At 36.6% G+C, this 27,475-nt stretch overlaps 5 protein-coding genes across 9 annotated transcripts; 3 read left to right on the forward strand and 2 right to left on the reverse strand.

Moving 5' to 3' along the window:
• On the forward strand, positions 1-3,501 carry LOC123310132 (cytochrome P450 4g15). Its single transcript, XM_044893527.1, has 6 exons — positions 1-153; positions 1,421-1,650; positions 1,712-2,092; positions 2,143-2,865; positions 2,926-3,111; positions 3,170-3,501. The coding sequence occupies exons 2-6, from the start codon at positions 1,434-1,436 to the stop codon at positions 3,340-3,342; spliced, it is 1,680 nt and encodes a 559-aa protein (XP_044749462.1). The 5' UTR covers positions 1-153; positions 1,421-1,433; the 3' UTR covers positions 3,343-3,501.
• A 1,022-nt stretch (positions 3,502-4,523) lies between these two features.
• Positions 4,524-14,496, reverse strand: LOC123309007 (DENN domain-containing protein 5B). 3 transcript variants are annotated; one of them, XM_044891844.1, is made up of 20 exons: positions 14,190-14,496; positions 14,023-14,132; positions 13,795-13,971; positions 13,490-13,734; positions 13,369-13,435; positions 13,080-13,302; positions 12,847-12,981; positions 12,590-12,795; positions 12,187-12,492; positions 11,539-12,129; positions 11,071-11,332; positions 10,776-10,841; positions 9,760-9,871; positions 8,998-9,248; positions 8,801-8,940; positions 8,625-8,743; positions 6,686-6,894; positions 6,448-6,627; positions 6,200-6,395; positions 4,524-5,754 (listed from the first exon to the last, which is right to left on the reverse strand). In XM_044891844.1, the coding sequence occupies exons 1-20, from the start codon at positions 14,263-14,265 to the stop codon at positions 5,559-5,561; spliced, it is 3,867 nt and encodes a 1,288-aa protein (XP_044747779.1). In that variant the 5' UTR covers positions 14,266-14,496; the 3' UTR covers positions 4,524-5,558. The 3 variants fall into 3 exon arrangements, with proteins under 3 accessions (XP_044747779.1, XP_044747782.1, XP_044747780.1); XM_044891847.1 differs by lacking the exon at positions 10,776-10,841 and having other exon boundaries at positions 9,760-9,868; positions 14,190-14,495; XM_044891845.1 differs by lacking the exon at positions 10,776-10,841 and having other exon boundaries at positions 14,190-14,494.
• Positions 14,497-14,751: 255 nt separating this feature from the next.
• LOC123309008 (integrator complex subunit 6-B) lies at positions 14,752-19,048 on the forward strand. The gene is made up of 13 exons (XM_044891848.1): positions 14,752-14,915; positions 14,965-15,113; positions 15,180-15,395; positions 15,576-15,841; positions 15,892-16,093; positions 16,155-16,360; positions 16,416-16,562; positions 16,617-16,725; positions 16,843-16,991; positions 17,047-17,280; positions 17,425-17,825; positions 17,909-18,287; positions 18,416-19,048. The coding sequence occupies exons 1-13, from the start codon at positions 14,866-14,868 to the stop codon at positions 18,674-18,676; spliced, it is 2,769 nt and encodes a 922-aa protein (XP_044747783.1). The 5' UTR covers positions 14,752-14,865; the 3' UTR covers positions 18,677-19,048.
• A 581-nt stretch (positions 19,049-19,629) lies between these two features.
• LOC123310530 (proteolipid protein DM beta) lies at positions 19,630-22,755 on the reverse strand. Of its 2 annotated transcripts, none has more exons than XM_044894034.1 (6): positions 22,613-22,755; positions 22,194-22,350; positions 21,924-22,083; positions 21,721-21,871; positions 21,517-21,665; positions 19,630-21,369 (listed from the first exon to the last, which is right to left on the reverse strand). In XM_044894034.1, the coding sequence occupies exons 1-6, from the start codon at positions 22,614-22,616 to the stop codon at positions 21,241-21,243; spliced, it is 750 nt and encodes a 249-aa protein (XP_044749969.1). In that variant the 5' UTR covers positions 22,617-22,755; the 3' UTR covers positions 19,630-21,240. The 2 variants fall into 2 exon arrangements, with proteins under 2 accessions (XP_044749969.1, XP_044749968.1); XM_044894033.1 differs by lacking the exon at positions 22,613-22,755 and adding an exon at positions 22,403-22,573.
• On the forward strand, positions 22,660-26,321 carry LOC123310528 (NEDD8 ultimate buster 1-like). Of its 2 annotated transcripts, none has more exons than XM_044894029.1 (11): positions 22,660-22,744; positions 23,332-23,507; positions 23,567-23,826; positions 23,905-24,106; positions 24,185-24,342; positions 24,401-24,597; positions 24,666-24,827; positions 24,888-25,014; positions 25,069-25,318; positions 25,382-25,523; positions 25,577-26,321. In XM_044894029.1, exons 2-11 carry the CDS (start codon positions 23,379-23,381, stop codon positions 25,738-25,740), a joined length of 1,791 nt encoding a protein of 596 aa, XP_044749964.1. In that variant the 5' UTR covers positions 22,660-22,744; positions 23,332-23,378; the 3' UTR covers positions 25,741-26,321. The 2 variants fall into 2 exon arrangements, with proteins under 2 accessions (XP_044749964.1, XP_044749963.1); XM_044894028.1 differs by lacking the exon at positions 22,660-22,744 and adding an exon at positions 22,869-23,003 and having other exon boundaries at positions 23,306-23,507.
• Positions 26,322-27,475: the final 1,154 nt, after the last annotated feature.

Raw genomic sequence — 27,475 nt, forward strand, 5'->3', positions numbered from 1 at the left:
AACAAAAACGTCAAACTTTGGCGGAATAAATACTCGTGTAGGATTTCTAGGGGTACTATAAAAGGTTTTGGGTCGAAAGGGGAACACAAGTCCCAGTGTTCTATTTCTAGGGAAAAAAAGAAAGAGAACAGTTCAGTGCATATAATTAAATAGGTGAGTTTTTCAGATCTGTAATTGAAATATACATTAGCTTGTTTTTTTCTTGTCCAACGAGGTCAAGTTGATTCGTTCGATCTTTGAACAGCTTCATCGTTTGATGAGAGACTTGCAAAGAATTCGTGAACCATGATTAAAACAATCCTATTTTCTATTTCATCCTTTCGTATGAGGGAAAGTCATTATACTTATCTTCAAAAATGAAGTTATTCTTGAATTTGTCTCTTGATTTGAGTGATTTCATGGTCAGCTTCAGGTGAGATACTGTACGATTTCGAAAACACAGTCTACTTGCATTATCTCAGACAGAAAAAAAATTCTGGGAATTTACACGGTAAAGCAGAGAAAGTTCTTTTGTTTTGAGTTCACTCGGCAGATTATTTTATTTCAAATTTTGAAATTTGATTATAATTCTTGGTTAAACAAAAAAGTTGAAAAAACAACGCAAGAAGAAAAGCATTGCATCGAGAGAAGATTAAAGAAAATGTATATTGTATTTTGCGTCTTCTAGAAAAATCACAAAAATCCTAATTTATTCTGATTGATTCATAAACATTAATACAAATTTGGATCACTACGTAAATGCTGAATACAATAGTAACCGCCATTTTGAATTTTTGCCATGATGTTTTCATGACCTTCGATCCTAAAAATTTCTGAGGAAGAATTCACAAAGGAATGCATGATCATCCACCATCTTGGAGCCACCATATTGAATTAATAAATATCCATATAGAGAACTTCTTCAACTTTCAATTTATCATTAATTCTATGGCAATAGAATCTCTATTATCTTTGATGAAAGCTGAAAAAAATATCGCAGATTGAATGGAATCGAAGCATATCAAAAAAACAAGCCACCATTTTGAAACCGGCATTTCTAAAAATTTCTAAGGAAGAATTCACCCAGAAATGCATAATCATCCACCATCTTGCAGCCACCATATTGAATTAATAAATATCCATATAGAGAACTCCTTCAACTTTCAATTTATCATTAATTCTATGGCAATAGAATAAATTATCTCTGACCAAAGCTCAAAAAAAATCGCAAATTGAATGGAATCGAAGCATAACAAAAAAACAAGCCACCATTTTGAAACAGACATTTCTGTGATATTAAAATTAATTAATGTACTTAATTTTGAGCTTTTATAACATCGCTATCATCACTTGGCGATAAACAAAAAGAAAGGACACTGATTTTTTCGAAATAGAGACCATAGACACCCAAAAATCATCACGGAAATCTTGAATTCCCCAGGTTCCATTTCAAAATGTCGGCTACGGTAGCGACTCCAGTGGTGGGTGCCGCTCCCGGCATTGTTTCCGCCAGCAATGTCTTCTACTTCCTCCTGGTACCAGCTCTCGTCTTATGGTACGCCTACTGGAAAATTTCCAGACGTCACCTGGAAGAACTCGCAGCCAAAATACCCGGCCCTGAAGGTTTACCCTTCTTCGGAAACGCCCTAGAATTCACCGGAACGTCCCACGGTGAGTTACGCCACTGACACAACGATTAGAAGAAAATTCAACGTTAACTTTCGTCTTTCAGTCATCTTCAAGACGGTCTTGGACAAGTCCAAGGATTTCGGAAAACTGATCAAATTGTGGATTGGACACAGACTCCTTGTGTTCTTGATCGACCCAGACGATGTAGAACTGATCCTCAGCTCCCACGAGCACATCGACAAGGCCCCAGATTACAAATTCTTCAAACCTTGGTTGGGAGACGGTCTTCTCATCTCCACCGGTCCAAAATGGAGGGCACACAGGAAACTTATAGCCCCAGCTTTCCACTTGAACGTGTTGAAATCCTTCGTGGACCTCTTCAACGCCAACAGCTTGCACGTCGTCGATAAGCTGAGGAAAACGATGGGCAAAGAAATCGACTGTCACGACTACATGTCTGAAGCTACTGTGGAAATTCTTTTGGGTAAATAACCCTCAATTTACGAGGAATATGTTCTTATTTATCTGTTACAGAAACTGCTATGGGAGTCAGCAAGAACACTCAAGATCAGAGCGGATATGACTACGCCATGGCTGTCATGAAGATGTGCGACATCCTCCATCTCCGCCACACCAAATTCTGGCTCAACCCCGACGTCATCTTCAACCTAACCAAATACAAATCATACCAAGACAAACTCATCAACACCATCCACAGCCTAACCCGTAAAGTAATCAAATCCAAGAAGGCAGCCTTCTCCAAAGGTATCCGTGGATCAATAGCTGAGGTACCAGAGAACCTCAAGTCAAAAACCGTGGACAGAACCGAAGCAAAGACTGTCGTTGAGGGACTTTCCTTCGGCCAATCGGCAGGATTGAAGGATGATCTGGATGTCGACGAGGATATTGGTGAAAAGAAACGTATGGCTTTCTTGGACTTGATGATCGAGTCTTCCCAGAGCGGTGTCGTGATTAACGACGAGGAAATCAAGGAGCAGGTAGACACCATCATGTTCGAAGGCCACGATACCACGGCTGCAGGCTCCAGTTTCTTCCTTTGCATGATGGGCGTGCACACTGACATCCAAGAGAAAGTTTTCGAAGAACTGAACGAGATCTTCAAGGGTTCAGACAGGCCAGCCACCTTCGCCGACACTTTGGAGATGAAATACTTGGAGAGGTGCCTTATGGAGACGCTAAGGATGTACCCTCCAGTACCTCTGATCGCCAGACAGCTCAGGAGAGACATCAAATTGAGTAATAACATAAATTCTACTGAGGGAAGAGGGATACTCATTTAATTTTGTTGTTTTATAGGTGCTTCCGACCATATTGTACCAGCTGGATGTACCGTTGTTATTCCAACCTTCAAGATCCATCGCGATCCAGATACCTATCCTAATCCAGACAAATTCGACCCTGACAATTTCCTACCAGAACGCACAGCAAACAGACATTACTACTCCTTTATACCATTCAGCGCTGGACCAAGAAGTTGCGTTGGTAAGTTTAAATTATCCTATTTTAGGTTGCTTCCTGATACATAATTTCTTTTCTCCAGGTCGTAAATACGCCATGTTGAAACTGAAGATTCTTCTGTCTCACCTCCTGAGAAACTTCAAGGTTGTCTCCGATGTACCAGAAAAAGACTACCAACTCCAGGCTGACATCATTTTGAAACGTGCCGATGGATTCAGGATTAGGCTTGAACCAAGGAAAAAGGTTGCGGCTTAAACAACTACCTACCTAGCGTACTCTCTCCAAGTGATAATTTGTGTATATGCTGTATAAAACTATGAAAACTAGGAATTGTGAAGTGATTATTGTTACATTATTTATATTTAATTATATAGGTATGATGATGCATAACTAATAAAAGTTATAGGGACTGAATTTTTTCTTTTTTTTTTCATACACATAAACTGCCTCTCGTAAACTATATGAGTATGAAACTCGCTAAGGAAAGGTTTCTTCTACTTCACAGATTACAGACCACTGTGTGGTCAGTCTTTGACTCGTACAAATATTTTAACGATGGATTCTTGAGGTCAAAAAAAACACTTTTTCAATATTTAAACTTTTGTTAACTTCGATTATGTTGCAATAACAATAATGAATTCATTTTCACAAAAGCTTTCAGCACTCGTCGTGAGATGTCAGAGTTCTAAAACGAAGTATAGAATTCTACGAATTTTCTTAAGAATTTGGTACAATACTTGGTAGATGTCAGAGTGGAAGATATAGTACTGAGAATCCCCGTACGAAATCATGTAAATAATTCAAATTTCTTAATACCACTTGTCTTCAGTAGGGTCTTGACTGATCCTATGAGCGGATGACGAGCCTGGAATCTGATCGGTGATTAAATTCTGTTTAGTTTTTCTCTAATCGCAACGAGAATTAACTAATTTTCTGACGCTCACTGAAGACAATTACCAATTTTATAAATAATGTAATATAGTGATATAATGTTTTGAGATGTAATAAAATAATCAAACTTTTGTAAATCTAGTTCATCTTCAGACTTTTAATTCAAGCAAAAATTATGGAGAAGAATTTTGTGGCACTTTATTGATATTTTTATAAAGTTATGTACCGACAGTTATATCAGTTTTATTGCCGAATTTCTTAATAATCTCCAGAAATTGTACCTACCTGATTTAACTACTAGCATAAAGAAAGAACTGATTCTTTTGAACTTTGTAAAACACATTTCTAATGTTTAGTGTTATAAAGTTCACTTTTCTTTGTAGGGTATGAATTCGAATTATTCTTGGAGATATTCACTAAATGAGTTGATTGTAAATTTTTGTTCCTGTTCCCCCAAAAATTATGCTTATGTACGAAAAAATATTCTTACACATCAAACTTACCATCAGGTCTTCTATTCGTTCATGAAATAAACAAATACAAAAAACAATCGGAAGAATATACTTTATTTTTTCAAACAAGAATGAATATCTTTAACAAAAAAAATATAATTAATTATTGCCTCTAAATGTCTAAAAGTAGGCCACATTTAAGTTGAATCCAAGAATTCTTTCCTAACGTCATATATAGTTAGATAAGGGCCTTAAACCTTAAAGTACAATATCATTCTATATTTTTGGTTTGATAAAGGAACCAAAAGTAAACACATAAAATTACATTCAATAAGACATATTATTGTGTCGTTAAAATAGATAGAATTTTCAAAGGTGCTGATCCATAAATGAACATTCAATTTCAACATTGATAAATGGTGAAGTTTCCAGTAAAGATTCGATAAAATAACACCAACAAAAATCATTTCATGTCATTAATTCCATATATTCAATGAATACTGGAAACCAACACACAAAGATTTATTATACATACATTTTCAAAAATTTTGTATACGATATTTCAAAAAGATCAAGTATATTTTAATATTTTAATTTGAGGGGATCATATCAATAAAATGGAAAAAAATATATACACACACCATCGAAAATATTTGAACATTCCACATAAATGAAACGGTTGATTAATAAAAAAATTATATGTAATATCATTTGGTAACTATGCTGCCTTCAAAAAATATTCTTAATGAAATATTTTTTTATAACCTATTCTGAGAGTTGGCACATAAGATCAGTTAAACTTGAAATAAGTAAAAATATTACAGAAAATTCAGATGAATATTAAGTAAAAAAAAATGTTTTTATCATTGATTAAAATAAAAATGAATTATACTTACATGTCCTATGGAACTAATATCATTCCTTATTGAAGATTGAATTAAGGTCGTGAATCACTCAAACGTTGATTTTCTACGGGGAATCCCCATCTGAATTTTCTATAAACTTCTCGAAATAGGAAACTATAACCAACTTAATAAATACGAAAATTGACTAAAGATTCACTTACATGCTACTTTTTTGTCATTCTTCACGTCAGATCTTTGGATTGTACTTAATAATAGATTCTTTTCAACAATGAGAAGGTGATGAAATACCGTGGGTTACAGAATTTTCCAAGACAACATCCAGCTCGTCCAGGGGAAGTAATATCTGTCTGAGAAAAGTGAGCAAACCGCGATTTTTCAAAAAAGATTCATCTTCGTACATTTCGGAAGTGATCTTGCACGCTGACATCGGCACCAACATCCTGTGCAGAAGGTGTTCCCTGTGAATAAAGACATTTTGGCCTTGTTGGTTACCCATTGACGATAAGAAACACGAAAAAGTTGATCAAACCGATTAAAAAAAAAAACAATCAAATACAATGTTTTCTATGATTTGTGAAATGCTGATGATGGCATTTTCGTCGGGGTATGAGTTGTGTTAGGCTGACAAGGTTGAATGACACCCCTGTCAATACATCGAGTAAGGGTGGTTGGCTAGTTCGATTTAGATCGTTACAATTGTTACATTAGACATTGCCCTTGTTGGTTACCCATTAACGATAAGAAACACGAAAAAGTTGATCAAACCGATTTGAATAAAAAAAAAAACAAAGTTTTTCATGTTTTGCGAAATACTAATGATACTTTAAGACCCAGTGATGTACAGGGTGTCCCAAATTTTCGTACCATTCGTTTAATTGTATAATCTGCAACACAAACACCTACCTGACGCTCAAACAAATGAATAACTGGAATTTGCCGTCTTTCCCTAGGGCTTTGCTACTGCTCATTATTTCATCCACCAGGTGGCAGTAGCATCTCCAAACGGCGACGGTTTTCTGGTAATTTCTCTCCAAACTAGCCGATCTTGTACCGCCGCTTTCTTCCATCAGGCAAGACTCGAACTCTTCTTTGATCCACACTGAAAAGGTTACGTTATAACCTACCCCCACAAAAAATCTACCTGTTTATACCTAGATAATCCCACAGATAATGTTTGCCGACGAAAAGTTTCGCGGATTTGAATCCGAGCAGAAAAACGTTCTCCATGCAATGAACCAAACCTTTTTCTCCGCATAATAGGGCGGTCAGCGTTGTATTCCTTTCGGAACTCCTCCGATATTGCCATTTCACTATGTTATTGATGCAGTCGCCTTGAAAAAAATGAGAATCGTGAGGATTTTTCGCAGAGAGTCGAGAAACTATTTTTACTTAGCATATGCTGTATCTGTGATTGTTTGAGCTCAGTCTTTGGGGCGGGCGGAGCTGGAGACCTTGACCTGGGAGGTGTGGTTACTTTGTTCTGCGAAGCGGTGGGGTTATCCTCTCCTTCTTTGCAGGGGGGAAGCAAGCTGCCGACTAACAGTCTTTCCGTAGAGCCGTCGTCTACCCCTCTGCCCAACCATCTTCCACAAGGGAATCTGAAGCATATTAAGGACGGAAAAAACTTACCTTATTGAATTCGATACTGAAAAAATGAAGGCAAAGAGTGCAGTGTGAGGAAAAAGTAGAAGAGAATCAGTGTGGCCTGTCAGGGCGGCAGCTTATCGCAAAGAATTAGAACGTTTTCGGGCTTTATACCGTAATATGCGGCATTTTCGTCGGGGTATGAGTTGTGTTACCCTGACTAGGCGGAATGAGACCTCTGTCAACACTTTGAGTGATGGTGTTGGTTGGCTAGTTCGGTTTAGATCGTTACATTTGTTGATTTTATATCATGGGATGTTAAGTTTCTGAATAAATTTCATTTATACCGTAGTATCAAACAACAGGGGATTTACAGAATGTTTTAATAATATAGGGTGGGCAAAATTCGTTGTCTACTGAGGGGATCTCGAGAACTATAGCAGCTAGAAGAAAACGGATATCACATTCTCAATCCAAATCTGAAAACAGAATCGGCCTATCATTTTTAGATTTCGAGTTATAAACAAAAATTGAGATTTTGACGATACAGAACATTTCTCATAACTTTTTTGTCTTTCAACTTTCTTAGGCACTTTCAAAAGACTTTTTTCCAATTCAAAAATAAAAAATCAATAAAAGTTTGCATTTAAAAAATGAAAGTTCCCTAATGATTCAAAATGAAAAAATATGTTGAGCTCATCAGTGGATTCTACGTAAAAAAGTGTCCGTAGAAGGTTCAAGTTTCAGGTTTGTAACTTCAAAGACAAAAAAGTTATGAGAACTTCACGAAATTGTCAAACTCAAAAACGAAGTATCGTAGGAGGCTGTGGTTTTCACCATTCTTTGTTTCTCCGAAAATGAGCTCGGAAATGTGTCATCCGTTTTCTTCTAGCTGCTATAGTTCTCGAGATCCTCTCAGTAGACAACGAATTTTGCCCACCCTGTACAAGGTTAGTCTTTGTCTCGTACAAATATTTTAACAGTAGATTCTTGAGGTCAAAAGAAACACTTTTTTCCTTTGCCATTTTTTCCGAATCGGTTCGGTTTAAAAGATACAGGCTGTTGAAAAACCATAAAAATGTTATTTTTAGTTGTTTCTCACAAACGGTTTTATCGAATGTTATTAATTTCGGAATATAGTTTTTCATTTATTTGATGAAACTTTTGCGAACATAAGATATCACCCACGTCTTCCAGTTTTCTCATTATGATCATTACGTGCAATAGAAATACCAAAAATTCAAAGAACCTAACACTTGACACTAAGTTTGACGCTATCTAATGAATATTTGAACGTTTTGTAAAATAAAAGTATTCTTCATATTCTCTCGTATAATGCGCCGTTTTCGAGTAATTTGATGTTGAAAAATCAAAAAGTATCTGTGAAATTTGAAAAATTGGGTACTCTAGCTGAGTACAACTCTGTTCAAAAGATCCACAGATTTGTAGTGGCGCAGATTTAGCTAGTTATTCTGAAGGTAACTTTGTTTTTTCAGGGGTGGCACAGCTCATTATGAAAACTTAAAATTTATCAGGGCTGAATTGGAAAACATTAGAGGAACAAAAGTACTTCTTTTGACCTCCAAAAACTAGCTTTAAAATATTTGTACGAGTCAAAGACTCACCCTGTATAGACTCATTCAAATTTCACACTTTTTCCCAGAAGAACTACTCATTTTACTGAAAAAAATTGGCGGTCCTGCAACTCTGCAGCATTTCATATCAAATATTCAAAAAGACTCACTTATAAACATGTCCGGTGATGTCATTTCTGACCAACACGAAGTCTATCATCCATTTCGCATGCATACCCGAGTTATCATGGCCGATCCTGAGCGTCGTCAACACGCCAAGGTTCTGATTCTGAAACAAAATCGACGTAGTACGACCATACCTTGTACTGGTCCAAACCACGCTCACCTTGTGCTCGAAGTTGATGGTCGCCTTCGGAACATTAACCCGTTTGGTCTCCGACAGAGTGCCCGACAGCACCACCCAAACGTTAGCCGACGTAACCGTACCCTTTTTACTTGGTACTATCACAATTCTATACGGTATCACTGAAAACGACGATATGATTTAGGTTGTTCTTCATAAGGTTACCAAGGAGGACTTACCAGTTGTAGGATAGGTACTAGTGAAACAAAAATAATCTACTGCGTTCAGAGAGAGCAAATGGTAGAGGAATTGTTCCCGTTCTTCGTCGCATCTGAGGAACGCCGACCTCTTGTAGAGGTTCTTAAGCAGGGCCTGATCCGACAACAGGGTCCTTATGTGCTTGGAGAGTAGCTTCTTTTCCAGGGCCAGCCGAACCCAGGCTCTGGCTTTGCCGATGCACGTCTTCACGTCCAGCATCGCCTGGACGTTACTGAAAGGTGTTAACACTCATTTTTTGGTTGTTATCAGGGCCGTCTTCAACCAGATGTTGATTAGTTTTATGATCTGATTGAATGAGGTCATATAGAGGGCGCGACAGAACCGATTGACGTGATTAGAAGGGTCGTTGTTGGTAGGAACAGGTAGGCGCGGAAGGGATCTTTGTGTTCCTTAGGGTCTAGGGTCTGCATTTGGGCCGGTATGCATTGGGGCTTTGCCGATCTTAAGTTTTACTAAAATGACCGTTGACGTTTCTGTCTGCTCTGTAAACGCAATCAAAACTTGTGCTGGCCAACTTGAGGAAACAGCAGGTGAACGACGAGGGCATGGACAACAGAGAACGCAGTCACTAAGACTGAAAGAAGTGAAGAACATGACCTGAGTGACATCTGGTTGCAGCAGGATGGATTAGCTAAAACCGTTTTTTAAGCCCTTTGAACTCGTAAATCGACTCTGTCGCGCCCTATTCAGCTATTCGATATTTTTTTCAATCAAATACTCACATGATATCTACAAGTAACGTCTCGGGTAAATGTGGAAGTTCCGTCTTCAAATTTCTATCGCTACCATGACTAGACCAGTAGTCTACTTGGAGTGCAAGTCTTGACATCTCTGCTGTATGGGAGAAAAACGATAATCATCTACCGATTAACACGTGGCTTATTCAGTATACGATCAATTATTGCCACTAACTTCCGGCATATTTTACTTTTTTTATTCAGTAAGTGTGATAAATTCAAAAATCTATTGTTTAATTTAAAGATTCATTATCAGCTTATATGTGTTTTACTAAATTCTGTAACAATGACAACGTTTTCTTCAGTTTTTGATCAAACTACTCCGTCTCCTCGTACTTTAGAGTCTCTCAAAAACTAAAGAAAGTAGTCGCACAAAATTGATGGATGATTGGTGTAACTACAAAATGATCGTTTTAATATGTGCAATGTGGAGTTAAGCATTAAAGTTTTTAGTAGCAATTCGGCAAGCACAATGTTTTTTAAATTCAACTGATACTTTCATAATATTTCACGAAAAAAACATCAGCAAATTCCTGAAAGTTCGACAGCAGCATTGTTTCGTTGAATTTTTTCTTTAATATTTTTGTCTTGGTCGACGATAAATGAAGTTTTGCGTTTAACTGATGAAATATTATCTCACTCACGTCGTGATGAAAAAAATAGCCAGAAAAAGTGCTAGGCTAACTTCACACACAAGATCATGTGATAAATCATGGACGTTTAACATTTATTCATCATTCTTGCCGAACTACAGAAGATGCAGGTTATGAAAATTACACTTCCACCACTTTCAAGCCGAGATTCTTCATTTCGCATGATTAATTTCTCAATTCAAACAAAACTTCGAACAAAGCTCAAGATCCTCACCAAGCACCTCACCATGTGCGTTAAATTGTTAATATCCCACCCAAACCAAAGCTACATCGTGTTAACACAAACATCTAAATAAAAATTTGTACAAAACGTTTTTTAAACCTGAGATGCATTCTGGCCTCATGTACCTACTACACTTCGACTCAACAACGTCGGCAGAGTTTGTTGTCTTGATTTTTCTTCCTTCTTTTTCTCTATACAGAGAAAACGTCATTCAAAATATAATTCTTTGAAGCCACCTGAGATAAAGTTCGAAAATTGTAAGGAGCTGCGCATCAAATTTGCAGAGAAGAGGAGAAGAAGAGAAAGGTTACATGTGATACAGGGTGTGTCCCCAAAATTTCCGAACCAACGTTCGAGAAAACAAAACATGAAATGGTTTAAGAAATAATTAAAATCGTTTGATGCAAAAAAAGTGAATACCTCGAGAGAGATAGTGATTCTCTTTCATCGAAAGAGGCTGGTGAGTTTCCTGATACGCCAACAGATGGGACCACAGGGCTGATTTTCCCCTCTTCTTTTGCAGCGCGTGTGACCACACCCTTTCAAGAAAATCGCACAAGGATGCCACTAAAGTACTTTCTTCAACGGCTCCGGAATTATCCGAAGCATTGTTGCTAGATAGGGTCACCCCTTCCGCTCCCAATTTTGCAAGCAGCATTCTCTTGGTTTTGGCCTTGCAGTCCTACAATATTAAAAAAAAAAAACGCTACAAATTTTACACAACTTGTGTAAAATGTTCTCAAATGCGCATGCATGCAGTAGGATCTTCTGTCATGTCAGAAAATGGGATGACATCTTTGACAAGTGACAGATAACACACAGACTTAATATATCACCGGAAAAACCTCACTAAGAGGTCAAGTTCTTCTTTACGGACATTTTACTCACTTTTAACAACTTCTCCACAAACGTCCAGTTGGTCTGGGCTAACAGGGCCGGGGACATGTCTTGAGCTGCTCCGCTCTTGTTCGCATTGGCTCGATCCCCGCTCAAACTCATCGGTCTCGGTATATTCATGTCTTTTTTGAGCGCGCTAGCCCTCGGTATACTACCCTTATTGACCACGGGCGTCTTGTTCAGTATCTCCTTATTCAACAGGGGAAAATTCTTCGAAGAAGTCGACCTGCTGTTCATAATCTCCCTGGGGGAGGGAGATTCGAAATCCGGATTCGTCAATCTTCTCTCCAGCAACTTCTGCGTATCGTGGGATATGGTGCAGGGTTCGTAACACAGGGACCGCATGAGATTCTCACCACCGTACCTCTGTTTCAACAATTTTATCCTGTTGTCGAATATGACCAGGTTGTTGTCCACCTCACCCCACGTGGATAGAATTTTATTGTCGATGAGGGTGGCGAACATTTGAGATTCGAGGAAGCGCCACAGGAAGGCCCTGTGTTGTTCCGGTTGATCGCTCAGGAAAGAGGATTTGTCGAAGTTTTGCATCGAGTCCCGGTTATTGAGCCAATCTTCTTTAGCCTGGAAATTCGAGGAGATTTCTGTGGGAAAATAGTTCATTTGGCTCTAAATCCTTACCTGGTTAGGAAATATGACGAAATTTTCATACGATTGAAAAATGTGCACGAATCTGTTCAAGAAAATCTCCCGTAACGAATTGTTGAACCTAAGATCTTCGATGTAAGTGTCGGCAGGAAGACTTGAGTCATTTTGATCCAAAGTCACGCCAGTTCTTCTCACTATATCGGCAATCCTTTGTAAAGCTTCGGACCTAGCTGACCCCGGAGGCGATGGGGGCCTTTCGCAGTCTAATGTGTCATGTACGGAGAGTTTACGTCTGTTTTGTGGTTTGAGAGGTAACGTACAACTCCTCGATATAATCTCCTACAAATCGTCAACATTTCTACTCTTTCTTGTCTTATATTTGAGTAGTACATAAAATAAATACATAATTTAGCTTTAAAATCGACAAACACCTCACCTGAGTATTTGTGTTCCTGTTATTTTCAGAATTCGGCACTTGTATCCCAAATTTATCTAGCGCAGACCAAATTTCACTAACAAACGCTTCCCTATGCGGAAACGACGTAGTTTCCTCCGGTAGCTGAACCTTGCATTTATCTATATCTACATAACAAAGACTAGCTTCGGATGCTACCTTGATATTTTCCGAGGAAGCATTCAGACCTAAAACGTAACCTTATGTGTCACGAATCACATGAAAATTAACCTTCTTACCCATTAAAAAAGGAACCGGTGCATCGAGAAAATGATGCAGTGATGCTGGCAAGATTGGCACGTACACGTGAGGCCATGTGAAGGGAAAAAGAAGTGAGGTTATACCTTCGGCTACCACCATTAACTTTTGACAATCTAAAATCATTCGGCTGTCAAAAAGCAATTTATACGACTCGATCTTAGGAATCTTCCACTATACCTAGACTTGAATAAAATAGGTAAGGTTTGCCTACCTGTACTCCTAAGAAGGATTTGATTCTCGAGCAGAAGACACGTGAACAGTTGAACTACAATATCGACACCTAACCAAACAAACATTAGCCTTAATGAGTAGTCGAGATGAGGCAGTTCCAACGGTGGGGCGGGACTTTGTAAAACGATACTAGTAGGAGGCAATTGAGGATCAGAAGGAGGTAGATGCACCAATATACTCTTTCCAGGAGTCGGTAATTCGATCTAAATAACATAATATTCTCAATAATCATATCGGTATGAACAATTTCATGTTGTCGATCTACTCACTTCATATAAAAGATTAAACACATAACTTTCCAGAGAATATTGGGAATTCGACAGTCTTTTAGCACACCTGGAAGTGAAATCTATGAATCAATACCCACCGTATACAGAAATAATAACAAACCTGTAAAGATTTTCTAAAAATATCTTAGCTGCCTGAACATAAGCGCTTCTACATAAAATTGCTATGCTTTTTGAAACAAAAAGTTTATCCCTTGATATATCGTAGTATTGCAAAGCTGCACCCGTCGGATTGTGAGGATTCAATTTAAAATGTCTTGGTAGAGATCTAGATTGGGGCACCTGATTCTGATTATTAAGTACTGGCCTTGATCTTGAGCCACTTGATAATTCCGTTATATACATAGCCTGAAAATATACCGTTTTGAATTCCATCCATACGAGTTCCGAATGAATCCTAAATATTACCTGTAAAGTTTGCATAGCTGTACAGATGTCCCTATTCCTAACTTCCTCATAGAATATCAAGCTGAAACCATAAAATCGTTTTCCATCCTCTTTAGTGATCAAAAAAGAATGAAAAGTAGGAGCTTGTGTGACTGAATGCTTTTGAGTACGAAATTTGAGACCATTAGGTAGGCACAACTAAAATGAAAACTTTTAGTTTTCCCTGTGAATGGCATGTGATCATCTCACCATTCCAACAGCTTGCTCGTCAAGTGGATATGCTGCTATATTGTCAGGGTAATGGCTTAAAACCTTTGTTTTGTAAGATCTCTCCAAAGGAGAAACTTGCAAATTGTCCTCTGTAATACATGTTATTCAATTACAGCCCATTTCACTTCTATTCATGCATGTCATACCTGCATACTTATCAGGCTCTAATCCTGAGCCCAAATCCAGACCACTTATGACAAAGTAATCAGCAAATTTGATCATTGTTACTTCTAAGACGATTCAATTTTTGTTCTTAAAAATTATCACATTTGTGTTTCTTATTTAGTGAGTATTATATGAAGATTCCAGTCAAAATCATCGGAATTTTGCGTTATATTTTTACATGCTCTAATTCATTTATCCTTAATAAAGAGAACGCCATTTTGCACTTTCTGTTTATATTTTTCCACAATTATTTTGATAAATTCCATATGACGAATCATTCAATCAATGATTTTGAACTATATGTCAGATTATCTACCAAATCTCAAGGGATAACAGAGAAGAAGTGACCTTTTAAACATTAAATGGAATTCATGTTATGAAAATTATTTCCCTCCTAATCAAATTATTAATAGACTCATATAAGAAAAGATATTTAAAATCCTGATTTCAATGTGAAAGAAAAAGACTCAATACTATGAATAAATTTTCCCCATTCGAGGGTCTTTCAACACACTGGCAACGCTGACAATCGTAAACATAGTAAACAATTGTCACTGTTCGATCGGCTTTCTTGGAGGAAAGATGCGAGAAGAAATTAATATTGTTTTACAAAATTGATTAAAAATATTTTATTTCAAGCTTAATTTCTGTTGAAAAATGACGATTATAGTATTTTTAATTGATACTTCAGCCTCGATGTTCCAAAGGTATTCGAATAGCGCTAGTAAATAACATACCTAACCAAATTTATTTCAGGACGTATATAGGAGGTCGAAACACAATTTTAGATGTTGCCAAATCCGCTGTTGAAACATTTGTCAAAGTGAGGCAGAGAAATATGGATAGCAGAAACGATAGGTATATGCTTCTCACGTTCGAGGAACATCCGAATAATATCAAAGCAGGTAGGTTTTTTGATAGATAATGCCTGAAATAGTGGTGAATGCTCAATATTGATGAGGATATTTCAGGATGGAAAGAAAACTTGGCAACGTTCATGAACGAACTGAAGAACCTACAATGTTTTTCTATGACTACGATGGGAACTGCTGTAAAACAAGCTTTCGATATTTTAAATATAAATAGAATGACTTCTGGTATCGACACGTATGGCCAAGGAAGATGTCCTTTTTTTCTGGAAACTGCTATTATTGTTTTAATTACAGATGGTGGAAAATTAACTAATGGTAATTTCATATTTTTCTATGGCTGTTCTTGTTCTTCCAAGGCCAACATACACTACTCACAAAAATGTTTGTTTCTTTCTGTAAATTTATTTATGAGAATACTTTGATCTAATTCTGATTTACTTCATTGTACATGTACACAACAATGTGGCTATTTGTAAAATCACTTTTTATATTAAGCTAATGGGGTTCAAGAAGACTTCACCCTTCCAATGCACTCACCTATACCCGGTTCTGAATTAACTCGAGAACCTTTTCGTTGGGACCAGCGATTATTTGCGTTAGTTCTGAGGCTGTCAGGCACTCCGGCAATAGATAGGGACACTGGGTTGGTCCCAAGCGATAACAGTCCCATAGATGCCATGTGCGAAGTCACCGGGGGAAGATCGTACTGTATAACTTCACATAGAATGTTGAACCAGTGCATCGATAGCTTAGTACAAAAGGTATTATTTTGTAGGGAGATTGTAGGAGTTTTCTGATCAGTTCTTTTCAGGTTCAGAATGGTGTAGTAATAAATTTTGAAAAAATAGGACCCGATCCACCACCCCCTCAGTTTGACAAAAATGAAGAGGGAAAGGATGAACTGAAGGAAAACGATTGGATGGAAACTATACATAATCCATTGAATATATCTTGGCATAACTGCAGGAAGATGATTTATGTACCAAAACCAACCCCTAAATCTTTTTTTATGGGTAAGTTCCAACATTTCATGGTTTTTCGATTCTTTTATGTCAAATTTTTATTAACTCTTAGGTTTTTGGCCTATTCCTGAATCATTCTGGCCCGAGTTGACTACCTCGGTGTTACCAGCTAGATCGGCCCATCCTAACGTAAGATTCACGTGTACCAGTCAAGAACCTCTCGTTATTGAAAATTTACCTTTCGATAAATACGAATTGGAGCCTTCTCCCTTAACGCAATATATTTTATCTAGGAAACAACCAAAGACTTGTTGGCAGGTACGTTTAATGTAGGTTTTGATGAGAATAAATTTGTAATGTTAAGTGTTTCCAGGTCTTTGTTGCAAATAGTTATAAAAATTCTGATGTCGGTCATCCATTTGGATATTTGAAAGCCAGTACCAACCTGACATGTGTCAATCTGTTCGTAATGCCCTATAATTACCCCGTTTTACTACCTCTGTTAGATGAGCTGTCCAAGGTATGCCGTTCAATCAATTTAATGTTTTATGGTTTACGTTTATTTTTTATTCAGATACACAGATGGAAACCGACACCCGAGTGGCGGACACAGTTTCAAAACTATTTGAGGACTTTACCTGCCTATTATGCGGCGCCTTTGAGGAAAGCGCTGACAAGAATGGGTAAGGAATTTTTTTCTATGGTTCTAACCTAATTTACATAAATTTAAATATTTTCTCCTCATTCGTACAATTTTTCAGAAATATCCATCGTTAATCCATCAATATTGAACTTTCCAGGTACCCCAATGCCTCTAGCACAGACTTTGATACCGGAAAACTCAGAAGCTTTAAGTTACACGGTTTCGAACTACCTCAAAAGGATAAAAAATTCCGCAAAATCAGAGTACGATAAAATGTGTAACGATATAATACAAAGACAAAACAATGTACGTTTTCCAACAAACGAGTGCCCGAACAATATTTACCATCCTTAATTTTCAGGTGAATAACCACAAAAATAGTTATAGCGTACCCGAGAAAGTACTGGTGAAGGTCACACTTAAAAAAGAACTGATAAGTCACCCCTTACTGTCAGATAAATTCAACGCTCAACGAGATCAATTGTTACCTCAAGGAAGCCCCATTAGCCTCTCGATACCGAATTTGGACAAGGAAAGGCAGAGTATGAGTTTCAAGAACGCTTTTGAGATACCTCGAAACAGGTTGATTTATCAGGTGAGCTGAATAAATCGATGTAAAAATTTATTGAATTTTTCCTAACTTCGTTTTTCGATTGAAGGTGATACCTAACCTAACCTAACTTTGTTTGTCGATTGAAGGTGATACCTAACCTAACCTAACTTTATTTTTCGATTGAAGGTGATACGAATGAGGAACAACTTCATGCAGCCCGATTGGATATCGCACGATCTGGACAGTGCGCATTCTTTGCCGATCTCTCAGATGGGCAACTATCAAGAACACCTCAAAAGACAAACTCCCCAACTTCGAGAGATCGAAAGCACGCCCGTTAGGCAACATATGTTTGGAAATCCGTTCAAAATCGACAAGAGGATGATGGTAGATGAAGCCGACATAGATCTAGTGGGCTCACCGGGCACAAACAGAAACAACAAACGTCCAATATCCAGCACCGATAACAACAGTAGGGCATCTGCGAAGAGAAAACCAGGACCTCTACCGAAGCAGTTCAGGTTCAGAAGACCGAGTGAAAACGTTTCATCAGCTCCTTCGACTCCTGAACGTTCACCCTCACCTTGGTATAATTTTTTTGATAATTCTCCACATATCAATATTTTTCTCCTTTCGGCTCAGTTCTTCATTTGATCTTTTTTTTTTTAAGGTCGAACATCATAGAGAGGGACATTCCGAGTTTCGATGAGCCTCCACTCATAATCGAAAACGGTCTGGATTCCCCATTGAGCAGTCCCATGTCGAGTGATAGGTCCAGATCTCCGTCGCCCCCGTTGGAAGTGCCAAATCATAGTGTACCTAACGAGAATCACGTTGCATTAAGGACTAATCCGGTTCAGTACAATTGTTCGCCTGTGATGGAAGTGAACATGAACTCTTCAAACAGTTTATCGTATTCTAATTCGTCGGTGTCGAACTCGAATAGTGACGATAAAATATCGCAAATTCTGAAGGAAGTCAACAGTTTGCCTTCCGTAGTCCTGAATCATAACAATCACGAACCTGCAGTTCCGGAGCAGAAGCCTGTGGTGAGTTTTCATGTCTACCTGTCAACTATGACAGGTGACGTAACTTTCTGTCACTGCTGCCAATCAGATTGCAAGTTGTCACATGTCATGTCAACTTGACATATAATACATGTAATGATTTTTCACAGGTCCAGTCCGAAGAGGAGATCGAAGATATCAAAGCACAAAACTTCCAAATACGGAAAACGCTCAATAAATTGGTGAGGAGGCCGGGGAAGAACTACTCGGAACTGTTCAACACTATAAGAACTCTGAAAGGTGATGCTGACATGCAAGTTGGTGTTGTTAAACTGATAATCAAAGAATCGTTGAGGTTCAAAAGACAATACTTGGTCTCCTTGTTGGAGGAACACATAAATACTCTGAAGGGTATAGAAAACAAACAATAAACGGGGGTCGTGTGTAACTTTTCTAATTTTATACTTTGATACAAGATGCAAAACCCAATGTTCTCTAATTCAAACGATTCTATGTTATGAAATGTAACAATTGCGTTTCATTCAATTGATTGTTGTCGTTATTGACGTGCAAAATTTCGAATTTTACTTTGAGACATTGTAAATATTAACAAAGGAGTGCCTTAACGGGCTAAAATTCGTTGATTTTGTGTTGCGATGACTGGATCTGAGAATTTTGTACATATACGAGATGATTAAAACTGTTATTTCTTTTCGGAATTGAGTTTTGTAAATTTGAAAGTTTTTAGATGTTAATTTTATTAATAAATTATTTATTCTATATAGCCTCATTAAATATTTTGATATATCTTATCGTTCATATCATTCTGGACCAAACCTCAGGTTATCCTCCCTCACGTTAGTATACAGGGTCTGACAAAACTGAGAAGGAAACATTTCTTCATCCTGAAGTTTGAAAAAAATACAGATCTTTGAAGAAAATTTCCTGAAAATAATTATTTTCAACTAGTAAATTCAACTTTACCAGCTGGTTTGCTTCAAAAAACTATAGTGGAATGAATTCATCAATACCGAGGACAAAAAACCTACTCTTTGCGATGCCCATGTCTGTGATCGGTGCTAACTTCACTGCTGTCAAAACGTACGGCGGAATTTTCTGTGATCGTGGACATAGAAATACCAAACGAGGCAGAGACAACTCTCTCAGTTGTCTCTGAAACGAGGATTCGTTTACATTTGAGTTTGATGAACGTTGAAAATCTCCATTTTCTCGAACTTTTTTCGGTCATTTTCAATAGATGCCTACGGATAAATGAAGCATTTTTCCGAATCCTCTAAAGCAGTCCATCTTCCCTTCACCACTCTGTGCTCTCATAGATTAATGAATACTACCTGATCTTGGGACCGATAAAATCAAAGAAATCTTCAAGTTGTCTGCTTTTATTTAATGATAGAATATAGTTCCATAAACAGATACAAAAATATACATATATGCAACTAACAGTGGTTTCCGATATTATTAGTTCTACTTGCTTGAACGAACACTGCGTGATATTTCACAGATGATGCATAGCAGATGTAAAGTAAATTTAAGTTGTTCACTTTTTCCATCCCACGATAAAATGGTAAAATACGAGATGTCCACTTTAAAACATATTCAACAATCGTGGATTCCAATACATACATCTCTTACAATAATACTTGAATTTCTTGCTGTATAAAGACTGTACAAAAGCTTTTCTAAGACGAAATATGGTTTCAATATTCTGTAGATATGTTAAGACACCCTATATTATCTTGATCCCATTTATGCCACGATTATTATTGTACCTATCATAAGATTAAGATGACTCACAAATTTTTCCTATATATCTTCAAAAAAAAAAAAAGGAGACACCACTCGAATGTTAATTGCATGGAATATCTTACATATAAAGCCAAATTCACACATCAAAACGTTATATGCATATTATTTCTGCATCATTTCACTTCTATATGATATAATTTCACTGCATAAATTCTGCTGTAACATTTTTCCTATCTACAAAGTATGAAGAAAAGCAAATTGAGATTTTTGAAATAAATACCTATAGAAATACGCCTGTAATACAATATTAACTGTACATAAATTATTTACTTCAATTCAACAACATGAATGATAAGAATATAATAAGAAGGTTTTAGCTGCCTTAGCTGCTCTAACTATAACTCCAACCTTGTTCATGTACTTGAATTTGCAATTTAAACATGTGCAGACGAAAAAAAACATTCTTTTTCCAATATAATGTACGAACAAGGCATTTTGAAAAAAAAATTGAAATTAACTTAATCATTCTCAAAAAACAAACTATAATACTCATGGGTAAATGATGATGGAATGAAATATTCAGTGGATACTGAAAAATAAATTAAAATATCGACATCGTCACTCATTCGCATCACAGTGTATATAAATCTATGAGAGCACTTGTCCAAATCGTGTTGGTGCTCTACAAACTTAGGTTATGTAAGATTTAACCTAATACTAGAACATAATCTGGTACGTTACACAATATTCAATTTGGCCACTTAACGAGCTCCAGACCATGATTAGGGCTACACTAAGCATTCTAAAATCCTACATAATTTTATCCTTGGAAGCCATTCTCAGTCTTGCACATGTTATCATAAATTGTTACCTCGAAGATCCAATTCAAAGTGATATGTGCTTTGTGATTCAAAGTTAATCAACTGAATTATAGCAACCAAAAGTATTCCCACTTTGGAGCAGTCGAGAATCTTAGTCCTTAATCTAATTTTAACTTAACATTCTTTTCGGACGGATAAAAAAACGTTAAAGTACCCAGAAAATACACCTCAAACTTTCAATGATAGATGTTGCAAGAGTTTCGTTGAACTGACGGTTGAGCAGCAAGGTACAAAAATTTGAACGACTCTTGCGACATTTTATCATTTAGCGGCTGGGGGATTCTTCAGAAATTTTGATGGGGCATCCCCCATCTTATTTCTGGTAGGTGTATCTCCTGGGCCGTATCCTAGAAACGATCTTTGGCTGACAGCATCTCGTGGTCGCCTTGCAGCATTTGAAGATCTTCGAGTTCTTGGAATTTTTCATGGTCCCTTATGTGAGCGTAATTTGCAGAAAGACACATCAAATAATGCACCTGAGATGAGGAACAATGATATCGAAGGAAATATAGATTTGAAGAGAATTCAAAATTGATACATTGACAGCATCCGATATAACCTTGTGTAATGGTTAAAAGTTTCTCCTATATTTATTCAACAGATAATAAACTTCAAGTACTCACCAAACTCAAGATCACCAATACGCAAGCCACAGTTGCAAATATAAACATTATTTCAACTTTCTCCACATAATCAATACAAAAACTCTTCACTTCCTTCTCTCCACTTATTTTCATCCTTTCCTGAGGAGTATTGTCCGGCAGTAAGAAATCTGAAAAATTCTCTAATTGAGTACTTATCAATTCAGAACATCATGTAGAACTTACAGAATTGTGTTAAGTCGATGGGATCTTGATAAGTTGCTACTCTAGGATTCTCACACATTTTCCAAAATACAGTGTAAACAAAGGTCACCAGTACCAGAAAAGTAAACTTTATTATCCATACCAAAGTTAGAACATAGGTGATAGCCATAAACTGAAAAAAAAATTTTTTAGTTTTCATTTTCAGCACTTCGATTATTACTTACTATTGCACAACTTATTCTTCCTCCAACTCGATGTCTCCAAGCTCTATACACTTTATGCCTAGTAGCTCCAGTTGCCAAGCAGCCCACAAACAAAATCATAAGTCCAAGAGCACCCATACAAGCACCAATTATAACAAAAGTCATTTTAACTGCCTCAATCCTGAAATAATTTTTGTTAACAAGCGCCAATTCCTGCGAGACTTATACATTTATTCCATAATCCGTTTCAGGGGAAGTAGGTTCAGTATCTATTTGGTTATTTTCTCTTACCAGAATATATTCAGTTTAAATATTTCCCGAAACATCAACACTGCTAGGGTGGCTCCTCTGTACATGGTTCCACAAAATATCGATACTCCCAAAGCACACATAATAGTGGCAATGAGAGTTGCGTATGGTATTCTGGTGAGACATGCATCACATCCACCTGGAACATTTTTTTATGATGAAATGAGATCGATATTCAAAGAAAATTTTACTTTGTTCAACTTCTAAGTACGTTTGCACAGAAAAAACACTCTCTTCTGATCTACTTCGAGGTACATCAAAGGAGGTTTCTTGGATAGGTGCCCTCCGATAATTATTCATAATTGACTCAATAAGGTGCAATTACTCATATTATAAAAATTAACCACACCTTGCGTGAGAAAAGCCAGATAACTTCTGATAAGATAAAATGTTAATCTTACCCATCTTGTAAACAATTTCGATAAGCAAACGGATTCTGATATAAAACAGTTAGTCATGTACCCTCTCCTAGGGTTAACGACTCTATTCTTCCATAATTAGAGCAAATCGTCGTTAATGCAACAGATTCTTACGTAAATAACAACAATTTTCTAATTGCAACTGTCAGTGTCAAACTCATTGTTTTCTCGACCAAGTCATTTTTGACCTAACCGGTCTTTACTCTACTGTAATGTTTTCGAAGGACTGACCATTTATTATAAAAAGAAAACAATGTGTTGTTGTCTTCTGTTCTCTGGTTTTCTTTGTTTCTTTTTCGTCCTTCAACTTCAGCTGATTTTTGTTGATTTGTGATCACGTGGCTTCAAACTGCATGCGAGATGCAAGTCATGTGTTGAATCAAAGAGTATCAACAAGAGTATTCACTCTATCATTTTGGCCGGTTGCGTTTTAATGCCCTTGAATGTTCCTTGGTTTAGTGGAGGGACGAAAACGAAAGCAGATGTTCGTTCTGTTCGCAAGTCCCAATCTGATTGGTCGCCCAGATTCTGTAGTGAATGTAGTAGTGATGACTGTAGTGAATCTGAGCGCAGTATTGCTGGCGCGTAGCGTCTCCCCACTTCAAGGTTGAAATTCCATGCATTCGATCTTCCCTTGTAAATCGGCGAAGTGAAACCTCTTGTTGTTACTCTTTGGTTGAATGCAGTATTTTATTTTTTAGTTTCTTGATATCTTCTATACATTTCATGAACACAAATTCGAAAAATCATGTTTTTCGACTTGAAGAAAGAGGACGTGCTTATGCAGGTTCGGGAAAAATTAAGGGATGACAAGATCAAGCTATGGTTGGATCCTTATTACGATCAAACAAAGGGCCCAGTGAACGATGAATTGAAGGTAATGAATGACCGCGACTAAACGAAAAATTAATCTGAAATAAAAATTATTTATTTCAGAGATTAGCTGAAAGTTTTTCTGCTTCTCTGAAAATTGATTTAGATTCTTGCCTAGAAGTGCTTACCGAACTGCAAGAAAGTTCCCTTGAGAATTTGAAGCAGAATACAAGATACAAAGAAAGCGGTTTAGCAACTCTAAAAATAAAGGTTTTACATCACCAAAGCCCTCCAAAAATAATTCGTAAAGAACTATTGTTAACTTTAAAAGCGAGTGATTTGAAATCTTTGATTATGCAAGATATTACTGTTCCAGACAATGGGTGAGTCAAAAATTGAGGCTCAAATTTGAACTTTATGCATTTCATGTGAGCGGCAATATAATATATTTCAATTTGCAGGTTGAAATTGATATCATCGGGCAAAGTTCTAGCGGACAATGAATCTTTGTTGAATCAGGGTGTCAAACATGGTAATATGATTTTAGCCATTGTTGTAGGGGATTCCCAAAATGAAATGAAAGAAAGTGAGGACCAGATCAAAGAATTAGAAGGAATTAAATCAGACTCTAGGTTACTCGCCTCTGATGATAAGTATATTGAGGTGACAAAATTATTTTTTATAGATCTAAATTTTGTAGAATTTAGGTAGAATTAAGTAATTCATGCGAAGAATTTTTAGTTGGAGGATCAATTCGGTAATATTGTCAGAATGCCTCCTGCAGAGAAGGAAGCCCTAGTAATTGCAATGACTCTTCAGAAAAAAGGTGAAGTTGCCATGAAGAAAGGCGATTATTCCAGAGCATTGGTTATGTTTTTAGAAGCAGACCAGGAGTATAAGTAGGATAATTTTACATTTTCAGTTTCGTGATGTTTGGATAAAAATAATTTTTCACAGGCAATGCAACTCAAAGTGGTTGGCTGCAGTTGATAACTATGGTTTGCTGGATTTGGATATAGCCTGGTGCTACTTGTGCCTTCAAAGCGTTTCCAATTTACCTGATGCTCAAGAAAGACTGAAACGATGTGAAGAAGTTTTCAACCGAACCTATGGTCGTAATTTCGAGAGAGTTAATGCCGTTAAGGGATATTCAGGTTGGGATATGTCGTTTAAAGCGGTTTCTATTCATATTTTCCAGATTTTTAATGGTACATTTTTCCAGGAAATGAAGAAGCCCTTGTTATGAGGCTGCATTTGCTTCAAGCAGTCCTTTTATATCATCAGAACAAGAGAAACGAAGCTTTGCGTATGTTCCACGTAACCGAGCACGAACTGAACGGTCTGAAAATCGATGAACACAGCATCGTTCATCTTCTAGAATTAGGTGATAATGCCGATAGTATTATTTGAAGAGTAAATTAATTAACGTTTTGATTAATTTCAGGTTACACTTTGGATGAATCGAAAAGGGCGTTGAGAGCCACAAAGGGCAACGTCGGTCAATCTGTGCAGTACATTACCGACATGAAAGAGCAGGAAAAGAGGGTGAAAGCGAAGGCGTTGTTGGACAAGTGAGATTATCGAATTTTTTGTGGGAAAAGTAGTTCAAAATGATCGTATTTTAGGGAGAGGAAAAAGCTAGGGTTATGCGCTGACGGTAAGCAATACGTTGAGCCCAATTATCTGGAGATACTGGTTGATATGGGTTATGATAGAGAGGCAGCTAGAATCGCCCTGCAAAAAAACAACAATATCATAACGAACAGCGTGCAGTATATTCAGGACAATCCGATGCCTGGTCCTAGTGCTTCGGGACATTCCGATGTCGTGGTTCAACATGACCTAGAGGATATAGTGGAAAGTCTGCTACCCCAAGTGAGTGAATTTTTTCCGAAGGATTGAGAGATGTGTAAGTTTCTAATTTTTTTCCCGTTTAAGTTGGTTGCTGTGGGTTTCACTGCAGAAATGGCAACGTTGGCTTTGTATAAACACGGCGGAAACATTTACAAAGCTGCTGAGGATTTGTTGAATAATAACGGGATTATTGATGCGGAATCAGCTGGAATCAACTTGGAAGAAGGTAGGATTCGCGTAATTGAAACAATAATTCGGAAAATCATGATATTTTTTCAGTTGCTAGGAAAAAGGCTAAAACCGAAGAGTCGGACGAAAATGATCCGAAAAATGAAGCTTACAATCGTTTAGTGACCGATATGAATGTTGAGGAAGATCTCGATTTGTCCCTTCAGCAAGAAGAGCAAATGCTCAAGATGTTTTTGGAGCTCCTTCAAAAATGATTTACTCGAGTTTTTTCCTCACATACATCGATTATTTCGTTTACAGACTGATATCGAGATCTTAATTCGCTTATTCAACAACAAAATAGCAATTAAGGATCTCCTTAATTGATTACGACTGATTATTTTTTGTTAACTATCACAATTCATTTTGTTTAGTGACTGACTTTTTGAAGATTTCTATTTGTTTCTTCAACAGAAAGTGCGTATGTTGAAGATCCTAATTTGCTTCTTCAACAACAAAAAAGCGATTGATTCAAGTTTTTGGGTCTCCTAAATTGGTTTCGACTGATTATTTTTTGTGAATTATCACAGTTTATAGCGACTGATTCAAATGTTTAAGATCTCGATTTGTTGCTTCAACCCAAAGTGCAATTGCATCCGAGTTTTTTTGGATAAGTTCCAAAATTGAATTCAATATTGAGAATTTTTCTTTCTCAAATATTATATTGCTAAAAGACTGATGTGAATGTTGAAGAGGAGCTTATTTTTTCTTTAACAGGAAATGTGCAATTGCTTAAAATATTTTGAGGTCTTTACATAATTGTTTTTAATATTAAATGAATATTTTCTGTTCGAATATATTGATTCTTTTCATTAAGTGATTGTTTTGAAGGTGATTTGTACCTTCCTCAATACGAGCAATTGCTTAAAATATTTTTGGATCATTTCAAGATTGATTTTGATAACATTACTATTTTTGAGGATTGCTTTGAAGGTTAGATCGTGAATTGTCGCTTCCTCAATACGAGCAATTGCTTAAAATATTTTTGTATCTTTTCAAGATTGATTTGATAACAAGAATATTTTTTGTGATTGTTTTGAAGGTTTATGATCGTGATTTGAACCTTCCTCGATCAAGCAATTGCTTCAAATATTTTTGGATCTTTTCAAAACTTATTTTGATTGCAAGACTACTTTTGGTGATTGTTTTGAAGGTTGATGATCGTGATTTGTCCATTCCACAATAAGAGCAATTGCTTCAAAAGCAATTGGGTCTTTTTCAAAATTAATTTTGATAGCGAGTGTTTTTTTTTAAATATGTTGATTCACATTCTAACTGATATGAAGGTTGATATTAAGTCTTCCAATGAGAGCAATAATTGCTTCAAATGCATGAGGATCTCTTTCAAAATTGATTTTGATATTTTAAATTTCTTTTTTTATATTTTGATCTTCTCACGTGTTTGATATGAAGGTTGATAATCCTGATTTGTCCCTTCCACAATAAAAGCAAATGCTTCGAATTTTCAGAGCCTCTTTTTGAAATCGAATTTTATACTAAGAAATTTTTTGTCAAATATCTTGATTTATTTCATTAAAATGATTGATATGATCTTAATTTATTCCTTGAAAAATGGGAGCAATTGCTTTTAAACTTGGTTTCAATGTTAACAATATTTTTTGTCAAATTGGTTATTTTCATTTAGTGGTTGATATCTTGGTTTGTCCCTTCCTCAATAGGAGCAATTGCTTCAAATGTTTTTCAACCTCTTTCAAAATTGATTTTGATTGTGAGAATATTTTATTCGAATTAATAGATTTATTTATATAAGGATTGATGATTCTATTTGTCACTTTCTCAATGAGAGCAATTGCTTCAAATGTTTTTTAACTTCTTTCAGAATCGATTTTGATTGTGATAACATTTTTTGTCCCACTACTAGATTCATTTTATTTTGTGATTCATATAAACGTTGATAATCTTCATTTGTCCTTTTCAATGATAATAATG

This window comes from Coccinella septempunctata, chromosome 3, assembly GCF_907165205.1.
Source record: "Coccinella septempunctata chromosome 3, icCocSept1.1, whole genome shotgun sequence".
NCBI lineage: Eukaryota > Metazoa > Arthropoda > Insecta > Coleoptera > Coccinellidae > Coccinella > Coccinella septempunctata.

What these genes read in the sequence shown, in the direction of transcription:
- LOC123310132 (XM_044893527.1), top strand. Translation starts at nt 1,434, where the DNA reads ATGTCGGCTACGGTAGCGACTCCAGTGGTGGGTGCCGCTCCCGGCATT. An exon ending in ATTCACCGGAACGTCCCACG is followed by an intron (nt 1,651 to 1,711) that starts GTGAGTTACGCC and finishes TTCGTCTTTCAG; the next exon opens with TCATCTTCAAGACGGTCTTG. An exon ending in CAGGAGAGACATCAAATTGA is followed by an intron (nt 2,866 to 2,925) that starts GTAATAACATAA and finishes GTTGTTTTATAG; the next exon opens with GTGCTTCCGACCATATTGTA.
- LOC123309007 (XM_044891844.1), bottom strand. Translation starts at nt 14,265, where the DNA reads ATGATCAAATTTGCTGATTACTTTGTCATAAGTGGTCTGGATTTGGGC. An exon ending in ACCGGTTCCTTTTTTAATGG is followed by an intron (nt 12,796 to 12,846) that starts GTAAGAAGGTTA and finishes GTTACGTTTTAG; the next exon opens with GTCTGAATGCTTCCTCGGAA. An exon ending in ACGTTACTTGTAGATATCAT is followed by an intron (nt 9,249 to 9,759) that starts GTGAGTATTTGA and finishes AACACCTTTCAG; the next exon opens with TAACGTCCAGGCGATGCTGG.
- LOC123310528 (XM_044894029.1), top strand. Translation starts at nt 23,379, where the DNA reads ATGTTTTTCGACTTGAAGAAAGAGGACGTGCTTATGCAGGTTCGGGAA. An exon ending in CTGATGATAAGTATATTGAG is followed by an intron (nt 24,107 to 24,184) that starts GTGACAAAATTA and finishes AAGAATTTTTAG; the next exon opens with TTGGAGGATCAATTCGGTAA. An exon ending in TGCCGTTAAGGGATATTCAG is followed by an intron (nt 24,598 to 24,665) that starts GTTGGGATATGT and finishes ACATTTTTCCAG; the next exon opens with GAAATGAAGAAGCCCTTGTT.
- LOC123310530 (XM_044894033.1), bottom strand. Translation starts at nt 22,511, where the DNA reads ATGAATAATTATCGGAGGGCACCTATCCAAGAAACCTCCTTTGATGTA. An exon ending in GTACTTAGAAGTTGAACAAA is followed by an intron (nt 22,351 to 22,402) that starts GTAAAATTTTCT and finishes AAAATGTTCCAG; the next exon opens with GTGGATGTGATGCATGTCTC. An exon ending in TATTGGTGATCTTGAGTTTG is followed by an intron (nt 21,370 to 21,516) that starts GTGAGTACTTGA and finishes TCCTCATCTCAG; the next exon opens with GTGCATTATTTGATGTGTCT.
- LOC123309008 (XM_044891848.1), top strand. Translation starts at nt 14,866, where the DNA reads ATGACGATTATAGTATTTTTAATTGATACTTCAGCCTCGATGTTCCAA. An exon ending in TGTTAGATGAGCTGTCCAAG is followed by an intron (nt 16,563 to 16,616) that starts GTATGCCGTTCA and finishes TTTTTTATTCAG; the next exon opens with ATACACAGATGGAAACCGAC. An exon ending in GAACGTTCACCCTCACCTTG is followed by an intron (nt 17,826 to 17,908) that starts GTATAATTTTTT and finishes TTTTTTTTTAAG; the next exon opens with GTCGAACATCATAGAGAGGG.